General features: G+C 39.3%; 1 protein-coding gene across 1 annotated transcript in view; it reads left to right on the forward strand.

Annotated features, from left to right (window-relative positions):
- The first annotated feature begins 169 nt into the window (after nucleotides 1-169).
- The window catches only part of SESN1 (sestrin 1), an 83499-nt gene continuing 56624 nt past the window's right edge, over nucleotides 170-27044 (forward strand). The window contains exon 1 of the mRNA XM_014964471.1: nucleotides 170-905. Coding sequence (XP_014819957.1) covers nucleotides 624-905 — 282 coding nt within the window. The 5' untranslated portion in view covers nucleotides 170-623. The remainder of the gene's footprint in view (nucleotides 906-27044) is intronic.

A 27044-nucleotide genomic window follows, 5' to 3' on the forward strand; every position in this document is an offset into this window, starting at 1 on the left:
GCCGGGACACGTAGTCCTCTTCCTGAGCGGGGGCGGGACGGCCCTCCGGCCGGACTACACATCCCAACAGCCCTCATTGGGCGGCCGGCAGCGAACGTTGAGAGACGATTGGCTAGCGGGCGCGTCCGTCGTGTCGTTGGGCTTGCCCGTGCCTGCCCTCGCGGTGAGGAGGGGTTCGTTGAGGGGGGGTTCTGTGGCGGCCCTGCCCCGGCAGGGAGGGCCGAGGGGGCCGCCCTGAGCCCCGGCGGAGAGGCAGGACCGGGTCCGTCCCCTTCCCTCCATGCCTGGGGTGGGGAGGAGGAGGAGCAGCAGCCGGCGCCGCGGGGTGGTGGCTGCCCCGCTCCCCGCCGGGAGAGGCGAAACCCCAGCGGCGTCGCTGGCTCGGCAGCCCCGGCGTCGGTGGGCGGCGGTTGGCGGGGGCGCCCGCCGGGGCTGAGGGAGCTGCCGCCCGCCCTGCCCCTCATGCGGCGCAGGCAGCGGTCTCTCCCTTCGCCGCCGCGTCTGTCGTCTTTGTGGGCGGGTTGGCGGCTGGCGGGAGCCCGCCATGGGGCGGCCGCGTCGGGGCTGCTGAGGCGGCGGTGGCGGCGGCGGTGGCGGTGGGAGAGCAGCAGCCGGTCGGCCCCATGGAGGAGCGGGAAGGCGAGGTGCGCTGGGACGGGCTGTGCAGCCGCGACGCTGCCAGCCGGGCCGCCGCCTTGGATAACATCGGGCAAACCGTTCTCCGCCGGAGCGAGACCATCGCTCCCCTGGCGGCGGTGCCGCTTAGCCGGGCCGCCGACGGGCTCCTGGTTCCAGCCGCCCGCGACGGGCTGAGCGAGGTGCTGGCCCGCCTGCTGATGCTCTCCAAGCGCTGCCCCTTCCCCGACGTGAGGGAGAAGAGCGAAGCCATCCTCAGGCGGGTGCAGGTAAGCACGGGTAGACCCCACCTCCGCCGTGGGACGGACCGGGAGAGCCCCGCGGCCGCCCCTCCGGGCGGCCGCGGGGCTCTCCCGGTCCCGTCCCACGGCAAGGGCACCCTCGATTTCCAGCCGTGCAAGGGGGTGGGCACCATCCCCCGGCTGATCGGGTTTAGTCCTCCCGTAATACATGCTAAATACTCCCCCGCCCCTCGGGAAGAAACATTTGGGAAAAGCGGTATTAAAAGGCAAAGGGGGAAAAAAACCAAACCAAACCCAAAGAGTTCAGTCCGGCGATGGACCGGCTGGCAAGTCGTTGGGGGCCATCCCGAAGGAAGTGCTTAATGCTCTAGTTTTTTGGTCTGTAAGGCCGGTGCCGCGATATTACCCCGTTTGCTTCAATACAAAAGTAGGAAAGATTTGGGGGTAAACAGGCAGGGCTGCCAATTAAACGTATAAATCGGTATGGCAAGTGTTTTAGCTTTTAAAAGCTGCATGAGCTTCAAGAGTCATAAAGCAGAGCCTGTCAGAATTCCCTTTTTGTTGGTAAATAGTTTTTCCACTGGCATCTGTGATATCCAAACTATTTTTTATAGCTCGTAGAGGGTCTAGCCAACAGAGGATTACATCTACTGACCTTTTATGCTAACAGAAATAAATGTTACTTTGTACTCTTCCACTGTTACAGTCTAATTATAGTTACATTGCAATTCTCTTGCTCACCTAAAGTTTTTGTGCAGGGCTTGTATCAATGAGTCCAGCAGCAATGCTAAAAATATTACTTGCTGCAGAGTAGGAAAAGGAAATTAAGGTATTTCTTTTAATCACAAGTGAATACATAGAGCTATGGTTGGAGTTAGCTGATTCCCACTATTGTGTTTTTTTTCTTCCTGACCATTAGTAGGTTTAATATAGGGGAATCTAGGGGAAAAATAACATATCTATAAAAACATATGTATATATATTATAATATATGCAATACACACATATATATTATATATATTATATGTATGTATATATTTTAGAGGAACTTATATATAGGTCCATTTTTGCTCAGTCCTACTCTAAAATGGTTCAGAGGAATTCTGGGCTTGGATTATTCAAGCAGAGAGGGGCTTTGTTTATTCTCTATAACTTCTCAATAGTATGCAATGTGATAAATACAGTATAACTTAATTTATTTTAAACAGTTTGGGCTGTATGGTGCATTTTTCTCAAAACAGATTTTGCCAGTTGAAGCTATAAATACAACATAATGATCTATGTGAAAGGCTTGACAGCTATACTGCTTTTCTTTTAAAAGCCCAAAGCAATGAAACAAACAAACAAACCCAATGAAACCCTACCAACTTGAATATTAAGTTGAAAACAACAATGCATCTTTGCATCAGCATTTTCCCTGTTAAAGATTCGAATGAGAAGTGAGACAGACCATTACCAGTGAGAATGATGAGTCCCTGAACAGAGTGCTAAGGGAAGACTTGCTTTTATCAGTCACAAGTTATCAGAGGCTATTCAAAGGCCAAACAGGTGGTGATCTCTCACCTAAGTCTTGGAGGAGGTCAGAATACATGGTCTGATGACTCCCTTTTAGGTTTTTATATATTATGTTATTGGCATGTTCTGCTATTAGTCTTGTTTAGAAACTTTGTTACTAACTTTTTTAAATAGGCCAAAATGTTCTAGCAGAAAATAAATCTATCCTGATACAGCAAATGCAAGCTCAAGTTCCACGGTGGTAGCTGACTTGATTAATAAAAATAGATGTGAAAGACATAACAGATATGAAACCAAGTGTATACACACCAGCTGCACTAAAGGTGCAACAACAAGTTAAAGTAAAATCAAATACAATGTTACTTTAAGAAAATATTTAAAACTGCTTTTGTAGCTTTTCTTCTTAGGAAGAAGATCTAAGAGAGAAGTACTGTATGAATGTAGAGTGGCAAGTTGTAGTTCTTATGACTGTACTCATAAATGAAAATTTGCATTGTAATCTTTGGATCCGCTTTTGTGGAAGAAATAATCTAATCCAAGTATTCCATTTTGGATGCTGCAGACTATTGTCAGGCATGAAATGGTTTTCTGTTGATTTCATGGCCAAGAGGAATTTTACTTAAATCTCTGCAATGAAGATGGCAGATAAAGCAAATTATTAAATTAAATATAATTATCCCATAGAACTCATGGCTTTCAGCAGTAATTCTAAAGGTAAGTAGCTTAATAACATTATAAAAATGTGAAATCCTATTCAGAACACTATCAGTACTGAAAGGACTCGCTTGTAATACTTTATCTCCCTGTTTTGGGATATGAAACAATCTTTCTTTAACTCCACAGCAATATGTACCATTATGCCATCTAAGCCTTATTCTCTGCCAAGTTCTTAAAGGACACAGAGCCCAGGGTAGGAGAAGGCAACTTTGTGCCCAAAGGTTCTCTTGGGAACTGGTGCTGTCCTTCTTCCCTCTCCTGTGTGATGGTCCAACTCAGACTAGTAGTCTGAGTGTGGACTCTTGCCCCCTCTCCCCCTCAGTGAAACAGAGTTGTAAAATGTGCTTTCTTCATCTTTCTGCCCTGCATCCAGGATAGGTCCGTGAGGAAATTAAAAATTTGAATTTTCTATGTGGTCTGATAGCTATTTTTTTCTGGGACTAGTGCCCTCTTGCCTGTTGGGGTAATCAACAAATATTTAGGCATGAGCAATTATGCTGCTGGTGTTTTTGCAGCTTTGTGTCTGGAGCAAGTTGGTAGAATGCATTATATGGCTGGTGTAAGCTGCAGGCTTGGCAGCAGCCTGTGTCAGCATGGCATCCCTCTGAGCCCGCCTTTGTTATAGTCTCCTTTTCTTTTTTTTTTTTCTGAAGGAAAATTCCTCTGAAATATGGTGGAATCCTAAGTGTGCAACTTTCTTCTGTGCTATTAATAAATATGAATAAATAGTATTACTAATGCTATTATTAATAAATAGCATTGCTTGTATCTGAATCTAGAAAAATAAATAATGTAAATTCCTATTAATTTGACTTATATTCAGGATAATTAATTTCTTATTGTAGGCTATATATGTATTTATATATACTATGTGTATCTTTTTAGCATAAAAGAATATATCTAATTGCTTATTTAGATTAGACAAGTTGGTTTTGTAAGAATTCTTACAAAGACAGTATCAGCAAACTGGCCCCCATTTTTCTAATTAAGACTTTCTTGCTTTTATTAATAAAAGCAAGGTTGTTAAAGTCACTTTGCCATATATATTTTTGAATATTTTAAAGATATTTAAATTGCAATGCTTTAGCCAAGTGAAAAGAGTTTCAATGTTTGCGTATGGAAAATATTTAAGTGGTTTTTGAGATAAACCTTGAAATATATCATAGCTTAGATAAATTCTTGCGTATGTGGTATTTCGTGTATATTGCAAAAAATAATTTTTGCATATTGCTTATGACCTTGCAGAACAGCAGGTCATTCCACCTAGTGTGCTGGTCTGTGCGCCAACACAAACATACTGGGGAGTGAACAGCAGTGGAAAGTCCTAACGCGTGATCATCCAAAGTATTCTGCCCAGTTTCAATCAGGTCAATTAGATATATGTGACAGGAATATAAAGACAAGGTGTATGTTGGAAGCTGGAGAAGAACCATTGAAAGTATGAGATTTGCTAGTTAAAATCTCTGATAACCATCCAGTGTCTTTGGAGAAGACTGAGCAGAACATACTGCTCTGCTGAGGTATGTAAATTCATAGAAATAGTCTTTTAGATTAATGAAGAGAACGCCTAGATGGGAGGCAGGTTCTGCAGAAGATGTTAGCCTACACAGGATAAAAGATGACCAAACAGTAGAATTAAACCCACAAATGTCAAAAAGCTTAGAATTTCGCATATAAAGCTTGACTGGGGGGGAAGTATAAGGACGAAAGAAATTGCTCTCAACCTCATTGAGAAATAATGTGATAGTACCAAGCACTTTCATTGAAGGGGAAAATTCATCATGAAAAAAGAACTTTGCTCCCTATTGATGTAAACACAAGAAGGAAACAGAAAACAGGAAACTGTATGTTGCTGAAGATGCACATGAAGATGCATGAACAAAACTGGGACAGTCAAATACATAATGAGATGTAGCTAAAAGGGATATTGGAAGAAAGCAAGAAATAAAAGATCCACAGACTGATGGATTAACAACTAATGCTGAGGTGATTGAAATGTTCTCTGAAATGGTTAATCCAGCCAGTGTAGTTAATAGCCATGATAAAAGCATAAACAGTACTTGTCCTAGACTAGGAGGAAAAAACTGTAGGTTGCTTGGATAAGCAACAGATTTTTCAATGGGGTGGGGCCTGATGAAATTCATTCTGGGGTGCTTTAAATAAAAACAAAACCACAAAATCCCCAAAAAACTAGCTGAAGCAATCTCAGACCTGATAGTGGAGGAAATAGTAGACTCAAAGAGAATAATGGTGCATACCTCTTCGGTATTGGCTAAGGGGGATGGGATGAGGAGGAAACTGGTGGATTTTAACTTTAGCTCAAAGAAAAAATACTGGATCCCTAATGAATCACATTTTTGGTGTCTAGAAAAAGAAATTGAGCAACAGCCAAAATGGACTTACCCAGGATAAATTATTTTAAATCCAGCATTTCTACTTCTTCTGTGATGGAGTGACAGGTCTTGTGGTGCAGAGAGATGATGTAATGTTAGTATGTTGATATATCAGAGTCCTCAATATTCACATGATATTCTTATTAACAAGCTAGGGAATTATGATATAGAAACTACTGTACAGTGAGTAAAATTAGCTGGAAAACCACCTCCAGAAGGTAAGCAAGGTCAGGTATCAAGTACTCGGTACAGATTCTAGAAAGTCCTGTCCAGCACAATCTTGATTAACAAACTTTTGTGCTTATTGAATTGCAGATTACAAGCTGGGAGGGAGGCTAAAACCACCAGAGAACAGCCATAGAATTTAAAATTATGTTAATAGTTAATGTGAGCTTATATTGTTTCTTCTAGACCTCTGATTATTATTTTTTTTTGTGAAGAAAGTTTGAAGAAATGGGTGGTGGTATGGTCAGCTAAGACAGATGCTAGTTAATATGTTCCCAAATAAATAGGGGACAGAGGGTATGAAAGACTTCAGGAAAGAGGAAGGAAACATGAGCTAGAATGAATGATGCGTTTATCTAAATTCCAACAAGACTTTTATTAGACATTTTGGGGAAAATTTCAAGGATTAGGATAGTAAAGCAATGGCATAGACTATCCAGTGACGTTCATCACTAGAACTCTTTGTCTAAACTGTTCTTAAACATCAGGTAGGAGTGATATGCTTATTTGGTCTCTCCCTGGGAAAGGCAGAACATTGCTAACTGCATGATTTTTGCCTTCCGGCCTCGTTTTCTGTGTTTTGTGTTGGTAACTGCTTGGAGGGATGCGCCCTCCAAGTGCTCCCCCTTTAATCTTGGAGTCTGTATTTACCAGATATGTAGCACTGGAACTTGTGGTCTGGAAGCTCTGCCTCACTGAAAAGCAGCAGGTGGGCTTGGGAGGACTTTAGGTACCTCCTTGTTTTCTTAGGCCTACGGTTCTGGTGGATAAATGTAACAGGATCTCAGCTGGCACATGGGGCTGTATGGCACATAGTAAGAGAGGGGTCATGTCAGCAGCCAAATATATATCCTCTTGTATTATAACCTTCGGGCACTCCCTGTGACCTAGGTTTGCTTGGCAGGGGACATAGAATGCAATACTCTTACTTTTCCAAGTCCAAGCAAAATACTTGTGTAGATTTAAATGAAATGAGCATCCAGAAAGGATGAGAAGACTTCTAGTCACAGCCAGAGCAGGCATCCTGTCCTCTTCCTCTGCCACAGCATGTGTGACAAATAAAGCCTCTGCTAGGAGAGGAGGTAATAGTTCCCCTGTGTATGTCCATAAAGGATAAAATAGGAGTTACTTTCCTGTTTCATTGCTGGATTTTTCTCACAATAGAGTTCACTGTCTCTTTGCTTTCTGTATGCTCTGTGGTATTTGCTTGTTAAGAGTAGTGAGAGTGAAACTCAAATATGCTCCTTGCTCTCATGTGGTTTATCCTGATGACTCTAGTGTTACAGGAGACTGGCTAACTTTCCAAATCTTAAACTGCTTTTGGTGTAATCTTTGATAAAAGCCTTCATAACTTTGTCTTTAGTCTTTCTAGCCTCCCTGCACAACGGAAGTAACTTTAGTCTTGAAATCTGTAGCTAGGCAGATCTGTTAGATTGTGGGGTTTTTTTTGTCCAAGTTAATTTGACTATGTCCTATGTAGGATAAAAATGTTCCTCTGTCGTGCTTACTGTTGGTCAGTCACCATGGAAAGGTGTGTCAGATGAAATTTATAGTCTGTTCAAGCCTCTGAATTTAAATGGAGTATCCTCAGTGGTGGTGGTGAATCTGATCCATCTGGAAGCTGACTAGTCTCTTTCCAATACCCAATTTGGTTTCTGTTTCCCATAGTACTCTTATGTAAAGTGGATGAAAACACCCTTTTTTTGTGAGTTCGCTTCAGAGCAAAAGTATGTTCTGTCCCTTCTAGCCATTAGGTGGAATGGGTTTAATTATGTGTTGTAGGGTACTCCCTTCAGAAGCTGCATGTTGCCCTGCCAGATTGCTAGTTTAGAAAACATTTGTCTGTTAGGGTGTTTTTTTTTGTGGTGTTCAGATACTCTTGCTCTTCTGAATATTGGGAGAGATACTGAAGTAATGACATAATGCACTTAAATGATTAGTCTTATTTACAACCTTTTGCTAGCCTACAGGAAGAACTGTACCTCTGCAGTATTTATTGTAAACATGTTCTGATGATGGGTCTGTATCACATGTGTGACAAGGCTGGTTGGAGAAGTTAAGGGACAAGACTTAATCTTGCCATGTCAGAGAATGTTCTGAGCAGAGGCGTGAACGTATTTTTTTTAAAAACTTAAATTGTCAGTAGTCCTTAGGTTGCTTTTACTGACTTCTCCCTTCTTCAGCCTACTTGCCACCTTTCCGAAGGCTCCAGTCTGTTTGTTGAGAGAGACGAAGGGAAATTTTCTTTTGTCAAGCTTGTCAGCTGCAGAATTGCTTGACCCTGAGAATGTCTTTGGGTTGGAATAAAGAGTTGCTTGAAAACAGTGGAGGTTCTCAAAGTGCGGTGAAGTAGGGTATCTGGGTCACTTCAAATGCTGTTTCTGTGTTTGGAGCCTTTCCATAATTTTCCATGCCAGCTGTATGCCATTCTTCTTGTATGGAAATGAGCTTTGCTTAGTCAACTCTTTCTTATAATTGTTTGGGATAACTTAATCTGTAAATTTATGGGTTTATGTGATTCTGCTGAATTGATTTTTCAGGATATGATAACTAGAATTTTTATTTTCAAAAGAAGTGAAGAGTGAAGCACGCATCTGGTAATATTGGCTTGGTTGATACTGATTTTTTGACTGCATTGAAATGCTTTAAACTGAAGAAATTGACAAACGTTTTCCTCATCTTTTGTAATTTACTAATAGGGTAAGCAACTGTAGGGTGCATGTTAGTGGCATACATTAAAAAAAAAGGGTTGCTTCCATATTTTTTGTATAGGAGCTAATATCTAGAGATCTGCAGAACTGAAAAATGCTTCAGCTTGAATGCATTTTGTAAATAAAAGCATCTGTTCTCCTGATCTAGCAGTTGCTAAGTCACACGAGTTCTGTATTAGGGTTTGTTTTTTTTTTTTCTTCTGCCTGTCTTTTGAGATGTAATTCTAGAAGTTGGCTGTTCTTTTAACCTCATAGCTGGAGATGATCCTTTCCAGCCTACACTTGTGTGTTCGACTGTTAACTTGATCCTTTATCTTAGGTTATTTTTTTCACTCTGATACTAATGTGTATGGGTAGCAGTGATCCTTCCCCTTTCTGCATCGATTTTGCTAAAAGTTCTGCTCAGCTTTAAGTTGCCAAAAAGCCAACTTATTTCTGTTTTAAAAAACCCCAACACTCATAATTTGTTTTCCCCATTTGGTATGTAAATAACTGTCTTCATTCTGGGGTGTTGGCATGCATTTGGATCCTTTTTGCTCACATATGGAGAAATTTTATGCAACTTGAGATGTTCAATCAAAGTGAAGAGCACTAAGAATTTGGAAAGGTTTAGAAATTAGGATACGATATGCAAAGTATTAAGTAAAAAAAAAAAATAAAGGACTCCTAGGTTATGTAAAATAATACATCTTCCATAAGCTTAACCGAAGTATATTGTTTAAAAGAAAACTACATAGTCTCACTGTGACAAGTGCAAAGTGAGCACTGAAGAGATACTTGCTGTTTTGTCATCTTACTCTTGACTTTTTCTTCCGCTCAGGGTTTCTTCTTTTAAAATAAACATAGTGGAAAAGTACTGAATATACCATTGTGGGACAGAAAAATATTTTTGAAAGCTTGAGTATATTTTCCTGTGGATGCTGAGTGTTTAAATTTCCAAAAATATGGTTTGCTGTCAGTATGGTTTTCTATTCCAGTAAGTTGTTTACAGTTTAAGGGGGATTGGTGGGGGTGAAGCAAGGATTAACACTCTCTCCAAAAATCAAGTGAAACATGGAAATCTTCACTTGGACCTACATACATCAATTACATGCAAAAAGTTAAGTGGTGGGTTTCATCTTTTTTACCACTTTTTTGATGCTTCCAAAGACTTTTTTTTTTTCTCCTTTGTGTTTTCGTCTGGAAAGCTTAGGTTAGATTGCTGCCAAAAGTTGGGTTGGGAAGGTGAACTGGTTTAGTTCTATTTAAACCCAGTAAACAATTAACCATTTTCCTGAATTCACCTTTATGTAGAAACCAAACTTGTTTTTTCAAGGCATTTTGGGTCAAAAGTATCATCCAAGTGAAAAAGTGTTGTGTACTAGTGTCAGAATAGTACCCCAAAATACATTGGGTTGGTATTTTAAAAATAGAGGTGATTCTAGAATGCATATAGCTACTTACGTCATTTAATCAGATGCAAGTCTTCTGTGCAACTACAAGAATTTACTTTCAATCCAGGTATTGTGCTAAAGGAAAGGACAGTCCTTCTGAAAATGTGGTTGTTTTTTTTTTTTTTTATTAAAAACTATAATTTTTCTTCACTTTTCTATGCTTTCTAGAGTCAGCAATAAGATTTTCTCAGTTGCAGGTCTTTCCTGGCAAGTCCTTTGTCTACCTAAATATCTGACTGGCTCTATGAGCCTAAATTTGGAGACTTGAGATCTAACAACCTCTTTGTTAAATTTTTCTTCCCTGAGATATTCTTGTTTGCTATTGAATTGGTTTTAAACAGTTGTGCTTCTGAAATAGGTATTTTAGTGAAGGATTCCTTAACTTCTAGAGAGTAAACATGGAATTACATGATATTTGTTCAAAGGAGGAACAAACTTGAAAATGGAAACTTAGTTGAAGCCCTAAAGCCTTTCCTGTGTGCTTTTTTTTGTTTTGTTTTTGGAGGAGGGAAAACCTCTTTTCTGAAAGATTTTTTCCATTGCAGCTTGTTGCTGAGCCTCCACTGTTCCTGGTGTTTTGGTGTAACAAAACTTAGCTTTAAAATGCAGCCTGTTTGCCAACAACACATTCCACTCAGATTATGCTGTTTGTTTGAATTTTCCATTTATTTAAATGTTAGTTCTAATCTAGATTTGCACTGATTTCCATGTAAAAGACTGAAGAGAAGAAAAAGCTTTCCTTAAAGCTTCTATTTCTCTGATTTTCCAATCAATGCTGAGTGTAAACTTATGTCCATTTAACAGTAGTAGTGCACGTAGTGTTTTCTGGAGTTCATCATGTTATGAAGAGAAGTCCTTATCAGGACAAGATTTCTTTAGATATTTGCCCTTACTTCATGTGTCCATTCTGTCCTTCCTGCTCCTGTTACAAGAAAAGGTTTTAGAAGCATCGTAGCTTTACCTACATTATTATTATTTTTTTAACAGGTATGTTTATAACAGTTGCTTATGTTTGCCTAGAAATTAATGTATAAATAGTGTCCTATAAGAGAAGCTTAATTCTGACATTTTTATTGCTACTGTTCTGTTCCAGGACACAAGAAAAGAAGCCAAATGGAAATGTTTTTGTCTGGCTTTTAGAAGGCATATTGGTATCTTGACTTCTAGAGTTCTGCTTTTCTAACTATTCAGAACACGGCCACTGTGGTTGCCTGACGTTGCCTGCAATCTGTCAGAAGAAGATTATGTGTAAATTGGGAAGGTCAAGTGTTGCTTCTCTTTCTTTCATTACTTGGCATCAGGTCTTCCTCTTAAAGGATTCAAGTTTTCAGTGAGGTTTCACTAGGAATGAAAGATGTGGTTTTTAATGCAGAAGATACCTTTTGTATTGCACATTGTAAAGTATCTTGAAATTTTAGATTCTAAGGGTAGTAGTTAACTCTACTGAATATCTGATACTGAAGCATAAACTGTTTTCTGGGGTTTTTTTCTACCTTTTAGAGTTAGTAAGTTTGCTTATGCTGGTAAAAGAGATTTGGGGTAAGTAGAGTCTTCATACACACTGAATTCAGCGTACAAATCATTACTGCTCAAGGCAGTGGAACATATGGCTGCTTCATGGTGCTTCCAGTGCAAAAGATAATTTTATAGTGATACATCCCATGTATGTGGCTTACACTTCTGTTCCTCCTTTCAGAGCCTTTCAGTTAGAGGGTTCAGCAGTGCAACGTGTGTCACAGATTTGCATGTTTTGGGGGAGGTACAATTCCTGTATCTCAGACCTTCTGGGGGTAACCACGTGGCTCAAAAGTGGTTCACAGTAATAATACATCTTTATGCATGTGCATAAAAACATGCTGAGATGATTAAGAAGATTCTGAAAAATCTCACATGGAAATTGAATGACTTGCTGTTACCTCAAAAAATAATTGTTAAAACAAGTACTTGGGAAGATGTCCTGAGGCTACAAAAATGCAAAGCATTTAACAAAGAATTATTTCAGCTCTTCATACAATATTTTAAACTATTTCTTGGTGGGATTGGGAAACTGAGAATTTCTCTAGATGTACACTCACACATTGTCTGTTTAAATATGACTTCAGGAATAAACACATCTTCTGAGGTACAATATCAGATTTTATGTAGGGGGCATTGTTCCATCTTGAGAAATACCTTACATAGGAAGCAAGGCAAGAAGTTCTTCCTTTCAGTTTGTGTGTTCAGTCAGGAAAGAAAGATTCTTGGATTTTAAGTAATAATATTGATAGACTTCCAAACAGAACTCTAGTGACATCTGTACATCAGTAACAGTGTTATTTAAATAAATAGAAATGGCATGAAGTTCAAATATTGGTCAAAATACATTATTTATTTTTTTCCCTCAGAAAACTTAATAGTTAACTGTAGATGAAAAATTTGCTTTATCTGTAGACTTGTGTTGACTATGGAGGAAGAATTTGGACAAAATAGCCTTTGAAGTGGACCATTTGGTGTCCACACCCCAGAAATGGCACTTGAGCTTTTTCAAGTCAGTTCAGACAGCTAGCTCATCTTGGTTCAGCTCATCAGAAATTTCTGAGGGTCCTTGTAAATGCTTATTATACAACCTGACAAGCTTTCTCTGAAGTACATGAGCAAAATGTAGAAATAGCCCCAAATCCTTGCAACATCTCCTCTTAATTTCAGGACTAAATGGTCCTGAGGACTGTTTGGGAGCTTTGTGATTCAGAGGTGGTTATGTAGATGCCTCAGTGCTTACCTCTTGATAAACCAGAGTAACAGTGCAAATGCAGCCATGACAACCCACTACTTGGTGCCAGCCCCGTTTAAGCCTAGTTTGTGATGGCCTGTTTCAGTTGGCAGTTGTAAACCTGTTTGCACTTTATTCAGGGATGCTGGCGTGGGAGGGCCAAAGCAGTATGGTCCAGTGAAAGTCTGCTACCTTATACTGAAGATACAGCTTTGCTGCAAACTTATCCCAGGTCATCCTCTGCCTGGTTCTGTCCTGTGTGATGACGTCTGGTCTGCATGTGGAGATTCTGCAGCAGTAATACTTCGCATCTCTTATTTCCTATTTGCACACAGAAGTTGGCAGAAAGATGCCTTGGTCGGGAGATCAAGTGGGCCAGATGCCAGAGTGGTAATCTGACGGAGTGACCTTCCCTGTGTTCTCCCAGTTTCTCACACAGTAGCCATCCAGCCAAAGCAGAAATCTGTCTGGCCATGCTGGTACTTGGCACTGTCTGGAATGGCTTAAGTCTTGCCTCAGTGCACTTGCTAAATAGCTTGTTATTGTGGAGGGATGGGCTAGAGAGAAAGATATTCTTTCTTCTGGGTTACTACAAAACATTTTCTAGATTTGCCAAGTAAAGATGCAGTGAGTAGCCCCTTGGATGTAACGGTCTCACCTTGGTTGCACTAGTGCTGAACTGAATGGATCTATATAGGGTTGAGCATAGGCTTTCATAGTGGGCTTTGCTCTACCTTGCTGTCTAGAGCTGGGCAAATTTGGAATCAAAACAGATCTTCTGTTCCCTTGCAAATGGTGAAAGTTGTTCATTTGATGCCAGATCTGTTAGGCCATTAACTGTGTATGGTATCATTTTTCCAAAAGACTATGTACTTGAATTGTATTACAAAAAACCTCCAATTTTCTTTGTATGTAGTTGGTTTAGGCAACCAACCTTCTCCATTACCTTCTCCATTCTGTAACAGAAACAAACTTACAAATGTGTATCATCATGTGAGTGTTTTCATAACTTCAGCAGCAAAACAAATACTAATTTTTAAATATTTTCTCTATGTAATACTTGAATATTTGTTTACAATAACAAAGTAGATAATCCAACTAGGTAGGACTTGTAAAAAGCATTGAGTTCCTTTGTTGTCCAGAATGTCCAAGAAACTTCAGTGGAAATCAAACTGGAAAGAGCATGTGCTGTAAATTGTTACTGAGTATATACAATGTGGTAAGAGGCAGGCAATCTAACAAAGAACTAAGTTTAAATTCTTAAGCCAAGCATTATTTATTTAATTTTGAAATAGCATGGAGGGATTTCACTAGGGATAAAATTATGCAAAATATCTTCTCTTTCTGTAAGTAATAGATAATGTAATTTAATAGCCTCATTTGAGACATGATTCCTTTATCTGGTGCAACAGTAGATTCTGATGCTCACTGAAATCAAGCAGTCCATCTCTTAGAGATTAAGACAGTCTTAATGTTGATTATAGAATCTGTAAACTACTTTCTCTTCAAAATGAATGATACCTCATATATAGTTTGTGCTTCTGAATATTGAGCTCTGTTTAGGAAGTATTGAACGCTGAGACTTTGAGATGGCAAGGGGAAGCTTGCTCTAAGAAGCTACTGGAATTATTAACAATTTTGAAGGTTAGAGTTAATAACAATTGAACCAGCATGCTGTATAATATTCTGCTGCAACAATCTGATTATTATAAGCAAACATGTAAGAGAAACTGTTGTTATGTCCTTGTGGCAGTTATTTTCTTTCACTTAATTAGATAGGATAATGACTCTTCACAGAGTATGCTGAGTTGGAAATCCAGTGTCATCTGCAGAAGAGTGTCCTAAAGGGGATACTGTCATTATTGAAGCAAATTCTAAAGCTCTAGAAATGTCTTACAATAATCTTTCTTTTTTTATTATTATTTCTGTCTTGTAGTGGAAATAAGTCTAGGAAATGTGTGGGACAGATTATTTAGTCCTGAAGGTCTTGCTTATTGACAGGATGTCACATGGAGAAATAAGTACCTGAGGTTTTAGAACTTCCTCAAGTTTGGAAAAAATACCGCTTGTCCAGCTGCTGTGAAATTAATTTGCCTCAGTGCAAAAGTGCTTTATATTAAGGCCAAAGTGGTGAGGAAGTTTCTAAGGCCCTCTGAAGTGGGGTGAGGGATTTTATCCAAGTAGTTGTAATACAGTTTTTAGATTAATGAGGTGAGCTGGACAAGGACTTCAGTAAAGACTGAAACATGCTAAAATAATTTTGCCAATCATAATATTCAGTATTTATCTCCTGTTTCATTTTTAGAAGACTTCTAAATACATTAACTTCAGAAAACTAGGATGAAGTACATATTTATATAGCTTGTTTAAAGTTCAGCTACTGGGACTTTTTTTTGGGGGGGGGAGGGTGGAAATAAAATGTGTTGTGCTACAGAAATAGGTCAGAATTTTCTTGTGCCACAAGGGCAAAGCATTTATTCTTTATTCAGATGAAAAGTTTGTATCCCTATGTCCCTTATTATCGTATTAAACAAATCTATTTAATTAGAAGATTGTGGATGGCTTATTGGTTTTTGGTTGTTTTATTTGGTTTTGTTTTACATTGGTAAACATTGGTTTGTTTTATTTCTTTTCCTTGAAGATTTAAATGTTGAACTGGAGTAGTTGTTGTCTTAGCAGTAGCATTTTGGTCACCTACTGTCACGTTTGCAGTGGGAACTGTTAACTGAGGGCAATTACTATTACCCTCTGATTATGATTACCATCTGATGAACAAAGAATTATGGATGAAAAATAAACCAGCATATACTTTATTAAAAATGGTGTGTACAATAGCCAGTTTTAACATTATCCTGAAAAAACAACTGCTTAATGTTGTTACTGGGAGCAGCCCTGAATTAACGGGACTGCTTGTGCCTGGTAAAGTGAAGCACAGAGGTGTTTGCAGCATTGAGGCTGTGTGCTGGTTGGTTTGAGACTTTGCTGTATCGTTCCACTTCAAAAAATTATTAGGACTACCTTTTGCTATGTACATTTGTGCATTTTCTCTTACAGGTTTCAGGTTTCCTAGACTTTTTGTGGCCATAAGGTTTCCAACCACTGTGCCAAGCTGATAGTCATGGTTGTCTCTTATTCTGAGAAGTTATATTGTGAACAGAGAGATCTACGAATGAAGCTTTGGATGTGCCATATTGAGCCTGGAAGCCCAGGACTTATATTTGTGTGGTGGTGTACCCTTTTAGAAGGGCCTAGAAGGTTAAATGTAATGTCATATGAACGCAGCTGCAGTGTTTTCAGGACCAAATTGGCTCACTGATTGTGAGCTACCAGGTGTGCCAGTTACCATAGCAGTAAATAGATAAGGTCCATGCCAGTGCTTACAGTTATATTAGCTTAAGCAAACTCTTGCTCACGTGCTTGAGCGTGCTTCACAGCATTCCACATGAAAAGGTCTGATAGCAGGTAGCAGTCTTGAGATGACAACTTGCTAGAGATCAACCCTGCCAGGCTTCTTGGAATCGGGAATAGCAGGGTTTTTAGATTTCCAGCTATACTGGAGCAAACCATTTTCTTCAGATAGTACCCATATCCTTTTGTTTCTTACACAGGTTTGTTTTAACATGTAGGGATCTAAATGAACTGAAGCTAATGCACTTGCTGCAGAAAGATGTAATGAATTTGAAGGAACACTTGGGGGAGACTTCATGTCTCATGTTTTATTTCCAGTTTCTGATTTGTTTGAAGTAACATCACTATGAATTGACAACTGTTATTCTCAAAAATTATTTCTCTTTTAAAATGAAACTTTTGTCCTTAAGTTACTGTCTTCTGCAATTTCTAATTACAGAATAGTAACATGAAAGCTTCTTGCGATGGGGCATATTTTTTAGGTATTTTTTGTTGGTGATGATTTCTTACTAGTTTTCCTTAAAAATGATATAATTGTAACTGACTGACTTATCTGTCTAGATAGGAATGCAATGATGAGTGGTACAGTTGTCAGGAAGGGAAAAGAGGAACGTGAATAAGAAGTTTGTGATAGTAGGTGAACCAGGTCGTTGTAGCACTTTGCATATTAGTGGATGCTTGTCACTATATTCAAGTTGCATGCCTGTTTCTATTTTATTTCCTGATTTTCAGTATCTCAGTTTTATAAGGAATTTATTTTCAACTGAAACTTCTCAAATTTGATTTCTGTAGTGTTAATCAAGACTTTGCATAATGTGTCTTTAAAAAACAAAGCCAAAGTAATGCTCATACAGCAAGAATTCACCACTTCTAAATACAGGAGACATACATTCCCACGTATTTAAAAACAAAACAAAAACCACAAAACCCAAAAGACCTACCCAGCTACAGAGACATGATTTTAGTAGTTGAAATAGCTGGGGTCAAAAAGCTGAGCTCTATGAATGAAATTAGATTTTTGAGTACATGTGTTGGTGTCTTCTGTTGCTGACCATGGTGTAGACTTTCCCTGATCTAATCAGAAGATACTAGCACAGGTACCAGAAGAAAGTAATAACCATAATCAGTCTTTTTTCTTTTTCTGAATGATCTTTTTCTAGAAGGATTAGGAAATAAAATTGTCAGAGAAATTAAGTGAATAACTCCTAATTTTAATTAAAAACTTGCCAATGAACAATTTTAAATTAGCATATGGTAACTAAGTAATATTCTAAGTGGATAGATCACAGAAGAGTAGATTCTAGTTGGGGGGAGAAGGATGATGTTTAATGTTTTGGAGCTTTTTAGCTCATATTAAACAAAACTTAACTAATGAATGTGTTTAAGCTATCTCTAGAAAGAAATATTTTTTCTGTTGAGTTATATTATCTCTAAAGTAAAATCATGTGTTGTGTGGTAGTGGTGCTGTTTCTGCTTTAGTATTTTTGTCCTATTACAAGCAGAGTAAAACTACTGCATTGTCCAGGCTAAGCTTTGGAAAAATCTATTTAAATACTGCTAATTGTCCATTATTATAAAGAAAGATTGCAGAAAACATAGTTCTTTGTCATTGCCAGTCCACACTTGCTAGAAGAAACTAGATTATTTGCTCTGTGACTGTGGTCTATTCCAAAGGACTGGCGGAGACATGCTAAAAGGGACCCTGGACAGTGAAACCTTCTGGCTGCTGTGCTGGATTTTAGCTTCTCTCCTGCTGTGTGACTCGATGGCAAGGCCTCCTCCAGCTGGAAGGGTGCTCTGCTTATTTCTACCTGCCTATAGCAATGACCCAACAGACTGTATCCCCTAAGTTACCAGGCTCTAATGCATCAGAGCATAGGTGGTAGTTCCAATTAAATAAAGTGGCAAAAAAAAAAAAGGCCTCTTAGTAAGATGAAAATATGCTTCAAACTGCTCCAGCTCCCTTACTATATGTATGGAAGAGTTACATGGCTTATGTCTTTGAGGAGTTTTCATATGCAGTACTGTACTACTACTTACAGCTCTGTGTATGCATTGGACAGCCTCCTACAGATGATCTGAATGCTAATTCAGACACTTCGTATACATTTAGATCATGATTGTGACAGAGCTTACTATGCAGTATTTTCATTGACCAGTTTGTTTCTGCTTCGATTGTGACACACAGCTCTCAGTAAATACAATAAAAGAAGTGAGGTTCTGCAACAGATGGCACTGCAGGAAGAGGTAACCATAACAAAAAAAGTTTTCCCCGTAGTCATATAATGGTAGGATTGTCTAGGTTGGCAGGTCAAACGTAAACTTAAAAGTTGAAAGTTGGTATTACCAGACTGCGTTGCTTTTCAAACTTGGTGGTTTTATATTACAGGTGTTTTGTTTTCTTAAATTGAATAAGATATCTTAAGATTGTGGCACTCATGGTCAGCAACACAGGGGTTCCTTTGAATAATTGAATTAATTACAATTATTCAGCAAGACAAAGGTCCTGGTTTTCCGAAAGTCACTGAAGGACAATTCTGCAGCTCAAAGACTATAGCTGAGTTCAGAAAGTTTGTGTTTATGTCCCAACTCAGAGCTTAAAAATTTAGGATCTGCCTAACCCTGTAGGTAAAGTCAGCGAGCAGCTGGGCAGAACCTCACGAGATGTTCAGCCATGCATAAGAGTGTTTCAGTTTTAAAAGGGGGCAAGAGATGCACGCCTATGCTCAAGCTTACTCTGGATCCAGAGATTAAACGTTTCCCTCTCTATCTCATCTTAGAGCTTGCAGAAGAACATGGTGTTCTCAGAGCATGTTTATTGAAGACCTATCAGATGGGCTTTGCACAAAACAAACCAGCACTACCCCTCCCACTCCTGAGTAATAGCTTAGTGGTTAGAGCATTCCCAAAGAGTGAGGACTCTGGGTTCAGCACCTTTTCAGCCTGAGGTGATTCAAAGTTGTGCCTCTTACATGCCTAGGCTCCCAAGATGAGAGAATTGGACTAGCTTTTACTCTCGTTTCTGGGCCAGTGAACACCTTAAGGATTGCATGTAAAGCAGGACTAGTGCAGTTGGAAGTGCTGACAGTGTTGCCATCATTAAATAGCTTAACTTTGTTGTTTAGGGAGGAGAAGCTGAAATCACCTCAGGCTTATTAATGACTTGAACTTGGCCTCTACCTTGCTTAAGTGATCTAACCGCTGAGGTGAGAGCGCTGGTCTCTGGGCTTGAGGTTGTGATCTTTTAATAGATGCAGGTGCCTTTTGGTGGTGGGCAGAAAGCTCCAGCACAGTGAGAGTCGAGACTGAAGATGCATTCCTGTCTTCGGTGCTTTCTGTTGGCTAATTTAGGTTAATTAACCTAACTTAACTTGCAGGTTTGTGTGAATGCTAGGTAAGGTGCATTACCCTCCTCAATTTTTATATAACTGGTAGAAATACAACTTTTGAGTTCCTTGGTTGTAGACTGAAGTGTGTTCTTTGCTATGAGATCCAGGCATTGAGGAAATAATGTTGTTTTGAGCATCATTGGACTTGTATCTACAGTGTAAAATTTGACCCCCCACTAAGATACTTTATTTCTTTAAATATTGTTTAAAGGCTTCTACACTAGATAACTAAACTGCCTTTGTTGTGTCCCTGTGGTGAGAATGAACATGAAACTTCCAGCTCACAAGGCAGTTGTGAGTTGAAAAGGCAATTGAAGTGCAGATGTTTCATAATTTGTTTCTTGCACCTGTTTATAGTACATAGTCTGTCCAAAATGTGTAAGACCTATTTAATTTTTTCCTGTTTCAAGTAAGCATGTTTTTCTTCAGTGAGAGTCCTTTCCAAAGGCTTGGAAAGTAGATCTTCCCAGTAGATCTCCAGACTTCTTCCACTTCACATCCCCTCACACTTGAGGGCACTGTAGGTTCATCCTTCCTTATATACTTGAATGGTTCTACAAGCTCTTAGTGGAGGTTTGAACCAGAACTGGGTGTCTCTTTTTGTGAGTTTTCTCTTTATTTATCTTTAGTATTGGAGAAAAATGTTCTGATCTAGAAGTTTCCAAATGAAGAGAAGAACATTTATTTAAGGTATCAGTGTTGTTTGTGTAAGACTTCACAGTAGAGTTTGGCACCTGGAAAGGAAATAATTGGTCTCAGGTGGACTCACAGCTTGCTTTCAAAACCTAAGTGCAACAAGATGTGTGTAATCTGCACTACTGCAACTTAAGTGGCTGAAATAGGGTTACAGAACCAGCAGGACAGTCTGGAGGAAGAGCAAAGTAGTGTCAACAAGTATTGTACGTTGTGCTGGATTTAATATAGGTTGAAGCCTAAATTCTTCTTGAAGAGAAATGTGTAGTCTTGTTGCTATTTAAGTTTTCCCATGCCAAGCCTTTTCGCTTGACTGTACTATACAGGAACTAGATCATTACCATTAAAAGAACCTGAAGTTCTTCCAAGTTTATATTCAAGCCAAATGAAGTCAGCCTCTAGCAAACATGCAACTAGATGACATAATAGCATATATTAAATGTGCAGAGGCCTTTTTGTTTCCCCATCCCCTAATTATATCAAACAATAGGAGCTGAAATACATGCCTCTTCAGTGACACGGTGCTTCAACTCTGTTTAATAGAACTTCATTCAAACATAGACCTGTGTGCAGCTGAATCTTGTTCACAGTGGATGGTCACAAGCATCATGAAAGGCCAGAGGTTCTGTGAGCGGCACTGTGAAAATCTCCAACCTGAAGAGCAAGCAACCAAGTCAGCAGCCTGTGCTGACTGAACTCCCAGGCTATGCTGCAACACTTCCCTTCCCACTCGGGCCTTCTGATTTTAGGGTAACTTCACACAGCTGCACATAACTAAATCACCATCAACTTCAGAGTAGCTCATCTGTAACAACTTACTTATCTGATTTGCTGTGTAAAGCATGTCAAGCAGGGAGTGTACTGTCAGTTACTGTGGCTGAAGTGACAAGATTTAACTCGAAAGACTGGTAAATTGATTGTTTGCAGTTGTGTAAATTTATTCTGGTAACAGCTCTTATTAATGTTTACTTTGCCTTCTGTGTTAAAGCATGCCTGCATGCTAAGTGCATATATTCCATCATCTTCAAAAATTTTTCTTAAAAGATTTTGGAAAGGAAGGAAATGTAGCAAATGCCAAACATCAAGTGGTGCTGTAGACAATTATTGGTTTAATCTGTTGGCAGCAGATTAAAGAATATGGCAGATGATGGCCACTTCTCTCCCTGTTTTCCCACAAGACTGGGCTGATAGTTTTCTCCCCACTCCAAGTGACACGAATTAGTTACACAATTCCTGGAGTGGCTGTTTAGTGACCTCCTACTTGTAAAAGTTTCTGTGAACGTTAGAAACCTCGAGTTATGAATATGGAAATTCAAAATGGTGTGGCGCTGTTTGTTTGGCTGGGTTTTGTTTCTGGAAAAGCTAGCATAAAACTGAAGGTTGGCCCATTGTCAGGTTAGCAGGCTTCCTTTGTGGTGATTCCTTCCCTCTTCTGTGAAGTTTTAATCTTCAAAATATCAAATGGAGACACAAGCAACAAAAACAAAGGAAAACAAAACCCGGTAGCTTTCCTTTTAAGATTAATTTACCAGTGTCCTTGAAAGGAGGGACAGACTCCATTCAGTCCTTTACTGTGGATTATTACACACAGCGTGTGGAACCAGGGGAAGCAGCAGTTTGTGCAAAGTGGAATGTAGCGAGACTGTGCTTGTGTGATGATCCCTTGGTAGTGCTTGATTTCTCCCTGCTGGAGATCTGGGAGTCTCCCCAGCCTAAACTCTGTATGTTCAATAAATTCATCCATCCCACAGTGGCTTGTTCTGTTGTGGGCCTAAGAGCCTGCTCAGCCAGGCTTTCTGGGTTATTAAAACTGGTTGGTTGGGAAAGGGGTGATTTATAGAGGCTTGAGTGAGTATAGACCAACCTGTGCCTGGACCAGAGACCAGGAATAGCAGAGAATGTAAAGAAAGAGTAACAAGCTCTCTGGACTCCTACAGTTTGCCTTATCCAAGTGCTGTTTTTTGAGAATTAACTTTTAGAAGAATTATGTTATAAGCTGAAGGGGAAAACAGTCACTTTGAGTCTGGAATTAGGCTTTCATGGAATGAGGAGGTGGTCTAAACTCTAACAATCCCATTGCTTCTGGTAATTTTTTTCTTCCTTCTTGGGGCAGAAGAATTTGAGATGTGGTTCTCGGATAATAACAGTCTGGCAGTTTGCACCTCTGGCTTAAGAAGTTAGGAGGATTTTTCTGAAGCCTGTTAAGTGTTACTTCACTTTCACCGGCACACTTTGAGAATATATTCAAAATTAAAGCAATATTTTTCAGTAAGTTAGAGCTTTGTGGGGCAATAGAGAAAGGTGTGAGGAAAAGTATAGCTAATAGTAACGTAATAAATATAGCTTTAGCATTTAGGCACTCTGGGTGATTGTTTGGTGTTCTCATCCTTGAAAAGTGCCCTGTGGGATATGCAGGTTTCTGTAGAAAAAATTTTGAAACCTTTTTGCCTGTTTTAACCTTTTAATAGTCCGATTACCAAATGGCATGAGGAAAGAAGTTCATTCAGTGTTAGATTGTTGAGACAATCAAGTAGTGGATCATAACCCTAATGCTTATCTTGTACCAACTGCTAAGTAAAATCATAGTATTATAATGAAGTAGCATATATCCTGCTAAGGCACAAGAATACTCGGCAGTTAGCAATCAATCATTTCATGAAACTCTACAGCCAGCAATCATAAAGGAGGAGTGGAACCTTCAAATGCTAGACTGGTAGAATCTGGAAATGAAAGCGACATGAATGGGAAATCCCATTCAATAGTTGTCTTTATGCCTAGGCTAACTACAGATTTTTAACTAGCATTTCTGTGCAAATTCTCTATGTCCATGTTACTAAAACTTGCAGTGTATTATTGTTGTAGCCTTTTTTACACTTACTCTACACCACTGAACTCATCAACGTTGTGCCTATGAATTTTTTTTTGAGGTAGACCATCTCTGGTGTCTGATTTGCAGATTCCATTTTCTGTCTCAGCTGTCTGTGCATAGATCAAATTAATACCTGCACTTGATGACTACCATGGTTAGCATATCCTAAACTGAACTCCTTCCAGCTTTCCCCTTTCCTAATCTCTCATCAAGTTTTCTCATTGCTCTTGCTTACAACTTTGCCATCATCTCACTATTTTCCTACAGTATCTCATGCTGCCAACTGATGTCTCATGAAATCAACACATTGTTTTTTAAACATCTGTTTGGTTCCACTGGAACTTACTACATGAAGCTATTGATTTCTGTACTGACGGTACAGACAGGATCTGTCTAACTTTGTGTGCCTATAAAGCACATACCATGCTGGGCCTGTATTGATAACAGCCCTTCCAGATTGCACACACTTGCATCACGCAGGATGCGGGGCTGCAGCAACGCATCCCTGTGACGCACGATAGCAAAATAGAAGGTGGTACTGCTGAGGCAGGACGTGGGGGCGGGGGTGGTGAGGAAATAAAGCAAACAATGTTGAACTGTCTGAAATCCCAAATGAAAGAAAAACTGTCACCCTGTGGGAAGTCACAATTTAGTCTTGCAGCTCCTTGACAGAGTATGACAATTTATTCATACTTGCATAAATCTAAGATACAGCTCTAAGAGTTGAAAGCAGGTAAGTGTAATAGTATAGGGTTGGTTTTTTTTTTTCTTCTAGGTTCTTTGACATATCTTTTTCAACATGCTTGTGCAGAGGCTTCCTGCAGTGTTTTTTCCAGTGCTTACTGGTGACCCAAAAGAAAACTGCTTGGTAGCATGACTGAAATGTGTATTGTGTTACCATTAGAATATTATTCAAAATTTCCAGTTTGATCTGTACACAGAAGATGACAATCCCTGTCCTGGAGGTCTTCTTAAAGGTGCTAAGTTTCTCTAACAATCTTAAAACCAATTTAAAGATTAAAATCTTCTCTAAAATAAAACTTATGAAGTAATACAAACTTTACAAATAGACACTTCTCTAATAATATAACTTTTAGTTCTTCCTAAGATACTAACACTGGGATTATGGTTGTTCAGTCATTGTATTTGTGAAGTTTTACAATGAATCTATGAGCTTGTCAGCTTCAAATTCTGCTAATCAAAGCTACTGTAGATAGCCTTTCAGATCATATCTTAACTTCTGAAGCCTTTGCCAAATTGCTGTTACATTCACATTCATGTGTCCTTCTGTTGAAAGGTACTTTATATGTTGGTTTGTTGTAAGGAGGGGACGGAAATATAATTAAGACTTTGATCTCTCAAGGACTTGGCACGTGAGTGTTCTCTCTGACTTCTCAAGACTCCTTACTAAGAAATCTTCCTCTGGCACTTCTCCACAATATGTACATTCTGTTTCTTTAGTAATATTGAAAGGGACATAACAGTTCTGGGCCTGGCCTGGGAGCACGGAGAAGTTCTGTTCCTGGCCCTGCCACCCTCTGATTTGCTGTGTGATCTTTGATAAATTGCAGCCCCATTTCAATTTGCTTATCTGTAAAATGGAAATAATGCTCATGGAACTTTACAGTAATTCTAAGTTATGTGAAAAGCTGGAAGGATAAAATTATAGACGTTATCATTAGTTGAAGCTGTAATACTTCCAATTAACTCTTATACGCTACTGCACTTTAGAAACTCCTATACTATAACATTAATATGAAGAAAATTATATATAGATGGAATATGGTGAAAGATATCTCACCTAAGACAGGTAATAATTTCTTTTGATAATGTGGACAACCTACAGTGCTGCTATTTGCTGTTTCATTTTATTGCCATTTCACTCTTAATTTGCTTTAATTCAGAAGCAGCTAAATATATTCAAATGTTCAAAGAAACTGAATTTAAGTTAGGGGAGAGAAACAGAGCATGAGCAGTAGAAGGAGGTGGAAAAATACATTTTACAGCCTTTGCATCCACGCATACTTGCATTTTCTTTCCTTAGAATCCTAAACCATTTGAATTTGGGGGTAGGTTAAGTAGTCTCATCAAGTCAGTTTGGGTGGTTTTTTTTTTTTTTCTGGCCACTGAAATGTAGCTGGCTTTGAGAAAGGAGGAAGCTGTTCAGCAGAACGCAGCAGTGCTGCACAGAATGTCAGGACCCAAAGAACAACCTACTGAAAGTATAAGGGAGAGCAGGATTCTGCTCAAACTGGGATCTGGCCAGAGAGCTTGGGCTTAACTGAAGTCGAGAATGGTTTTTGAAAACAAAACAAAAAAACCCCGCTGCTCATCTCCGTATGTTTGCCAGTCTCTTTAGCTTAGAAATCGGTAATGGGCTGCACTGAAGGCATTCCTTTAAAATGGTGACCTTTGGAGCCAGGCTGGATTGGCGTAGTTTACGCTAGCACAACCTCACACAATTGCAAGATAAGTAAGGCTGGTACGTTAGGCTTTTCTGTATTTGAAGGGCATATTCTAATGAACATACCCTGCTTGCGTATTACTTGTGCCATTTTACACAACATACTGTGAAGTGGGGCTAGCAGGAGGAAGCAAGGTAGAGAATGCCTTCATCTTGAAATCTGCTATGACTGCAAAGCTGACTTTCCAGAAGCTGTAAAATGAAGCTATGTTAGGCATACCTTTTCTGGAAGGTAGAAACAAAATAGTAGCTAATTTCCGCAGCTGCTTGCAGAAGTTCCCGTGTTCAGTTTGAGAATGGGAGGACAAATCTAAGGCATGTTTTCACTTACATAAATGTTTTCTCTTATGAAATTCACATGTACTTAATGTAGGGTGCCAGGCTGATCACTGCAGCTGTTTAAAATAGAAAAGCAGATGGAACAAATAGAAAGATTTACCACACAGCTTGATCTCTTCCCCTGAAGCAGCCATTCATCATCAGCGCTGCCCAGACAAACAGCCAAACGAGTTTCCCTTCGGAGCCGCGATTGGGCCGGGAGAGGTGGCAGAGCTGCACAACAGCCTCGCGATTGGCCGGGCGGGAACACACCTCTCCAATCTGTTTATTTCCTAAAAATAAGATACAATCTTTTACATTTCATCTAGACATCTTTTATCTTGCATTTAATAGCCAAATAAACCAGAGCAAACACGGTTAACCTCTCTGGAAAGGCTGTAATACTTGAGTAAAATGAGGGAATTAATTCAGTTTTTTGGGTTTGGGGTTTTTTCTTTTTTTTTTTTTTTTTGTCCTCTCCTGAGTACAATGAGGGCTGTGTGAGTTGTCTAGATCTGTTGTTTGTATTTTTCTGGGTGGGTATGTATGATATTGAAGAACTTTCTTGCATCTTAACTAGAGCTGAAAGTTGTTTTTCAGATTTTATACTGTACTGACTTCAGCTTGTACTGAAAGCAGTTATTCTTTTAAAGCTGTTTTTGTCTGCCCTGTAAAATTTTGTTTACACTTGCAATAAGTTCTTTCATTGTTTTTGTAAATATCAAGTTGCTATTCCTGATTGTGCTCTAGTGATATTTTTTTTTCATTTAAATCAATGTAAATAGATATGGAGTCTTCTTAAATTCTTTTTTTTTTAAGTTAAGGATTTAAAACATTGGGAAGTCCTATGTAAAATAACTTCAGACCATAACTGAATGAGAGATTTGATCAGCTGCAGTGAATGTTCCAGCTGAGTAAGTATCTGGCATAACTGAATACATCAGAACTCATTAACCTACTTCCTCTAAAAAAAAAAAAAATCCAAGGGAAGAAATTATATGGAAAATACATACGACTTCTGTTGTGGTTCAAATGAGATGCATACAGAACCAGAAGGCTGTGAAAAGCTAGTTTGTAAAGCAGGCATTTGAGGTTTTTATCAAGTAACAAGGGTTTGGACAAGCACTAAATAGAGAATATTGACTGTAGGGGTTATTGCCTTGAGGAAGAAGAGGCAAAGATACATAGGAGAATGAGAAGAGAAAGGGATCAGAGGGAAAATGAAAGGCAAGAGAAACAGACTACCAGAAAGCTCTTTAAACCCAAGTTCAGCTTCCTCCCC

The sequence above is a fragment of the Calidris pugnax genome, unplaced genomic scaffold, assembly GCF_001431845.1.
Source record: "Calidris pugnax isolate Ruff unplaced genomic scaffold, ASM143184v1 scaffold219, whole genome shotgun sequence".
Classification (NCBI taxonomy): Eukaryota; Metazoa; Chordata; class Aves; order Charadriiformes; family Scolopacidae; genus Calidris; species Calidris pugnax.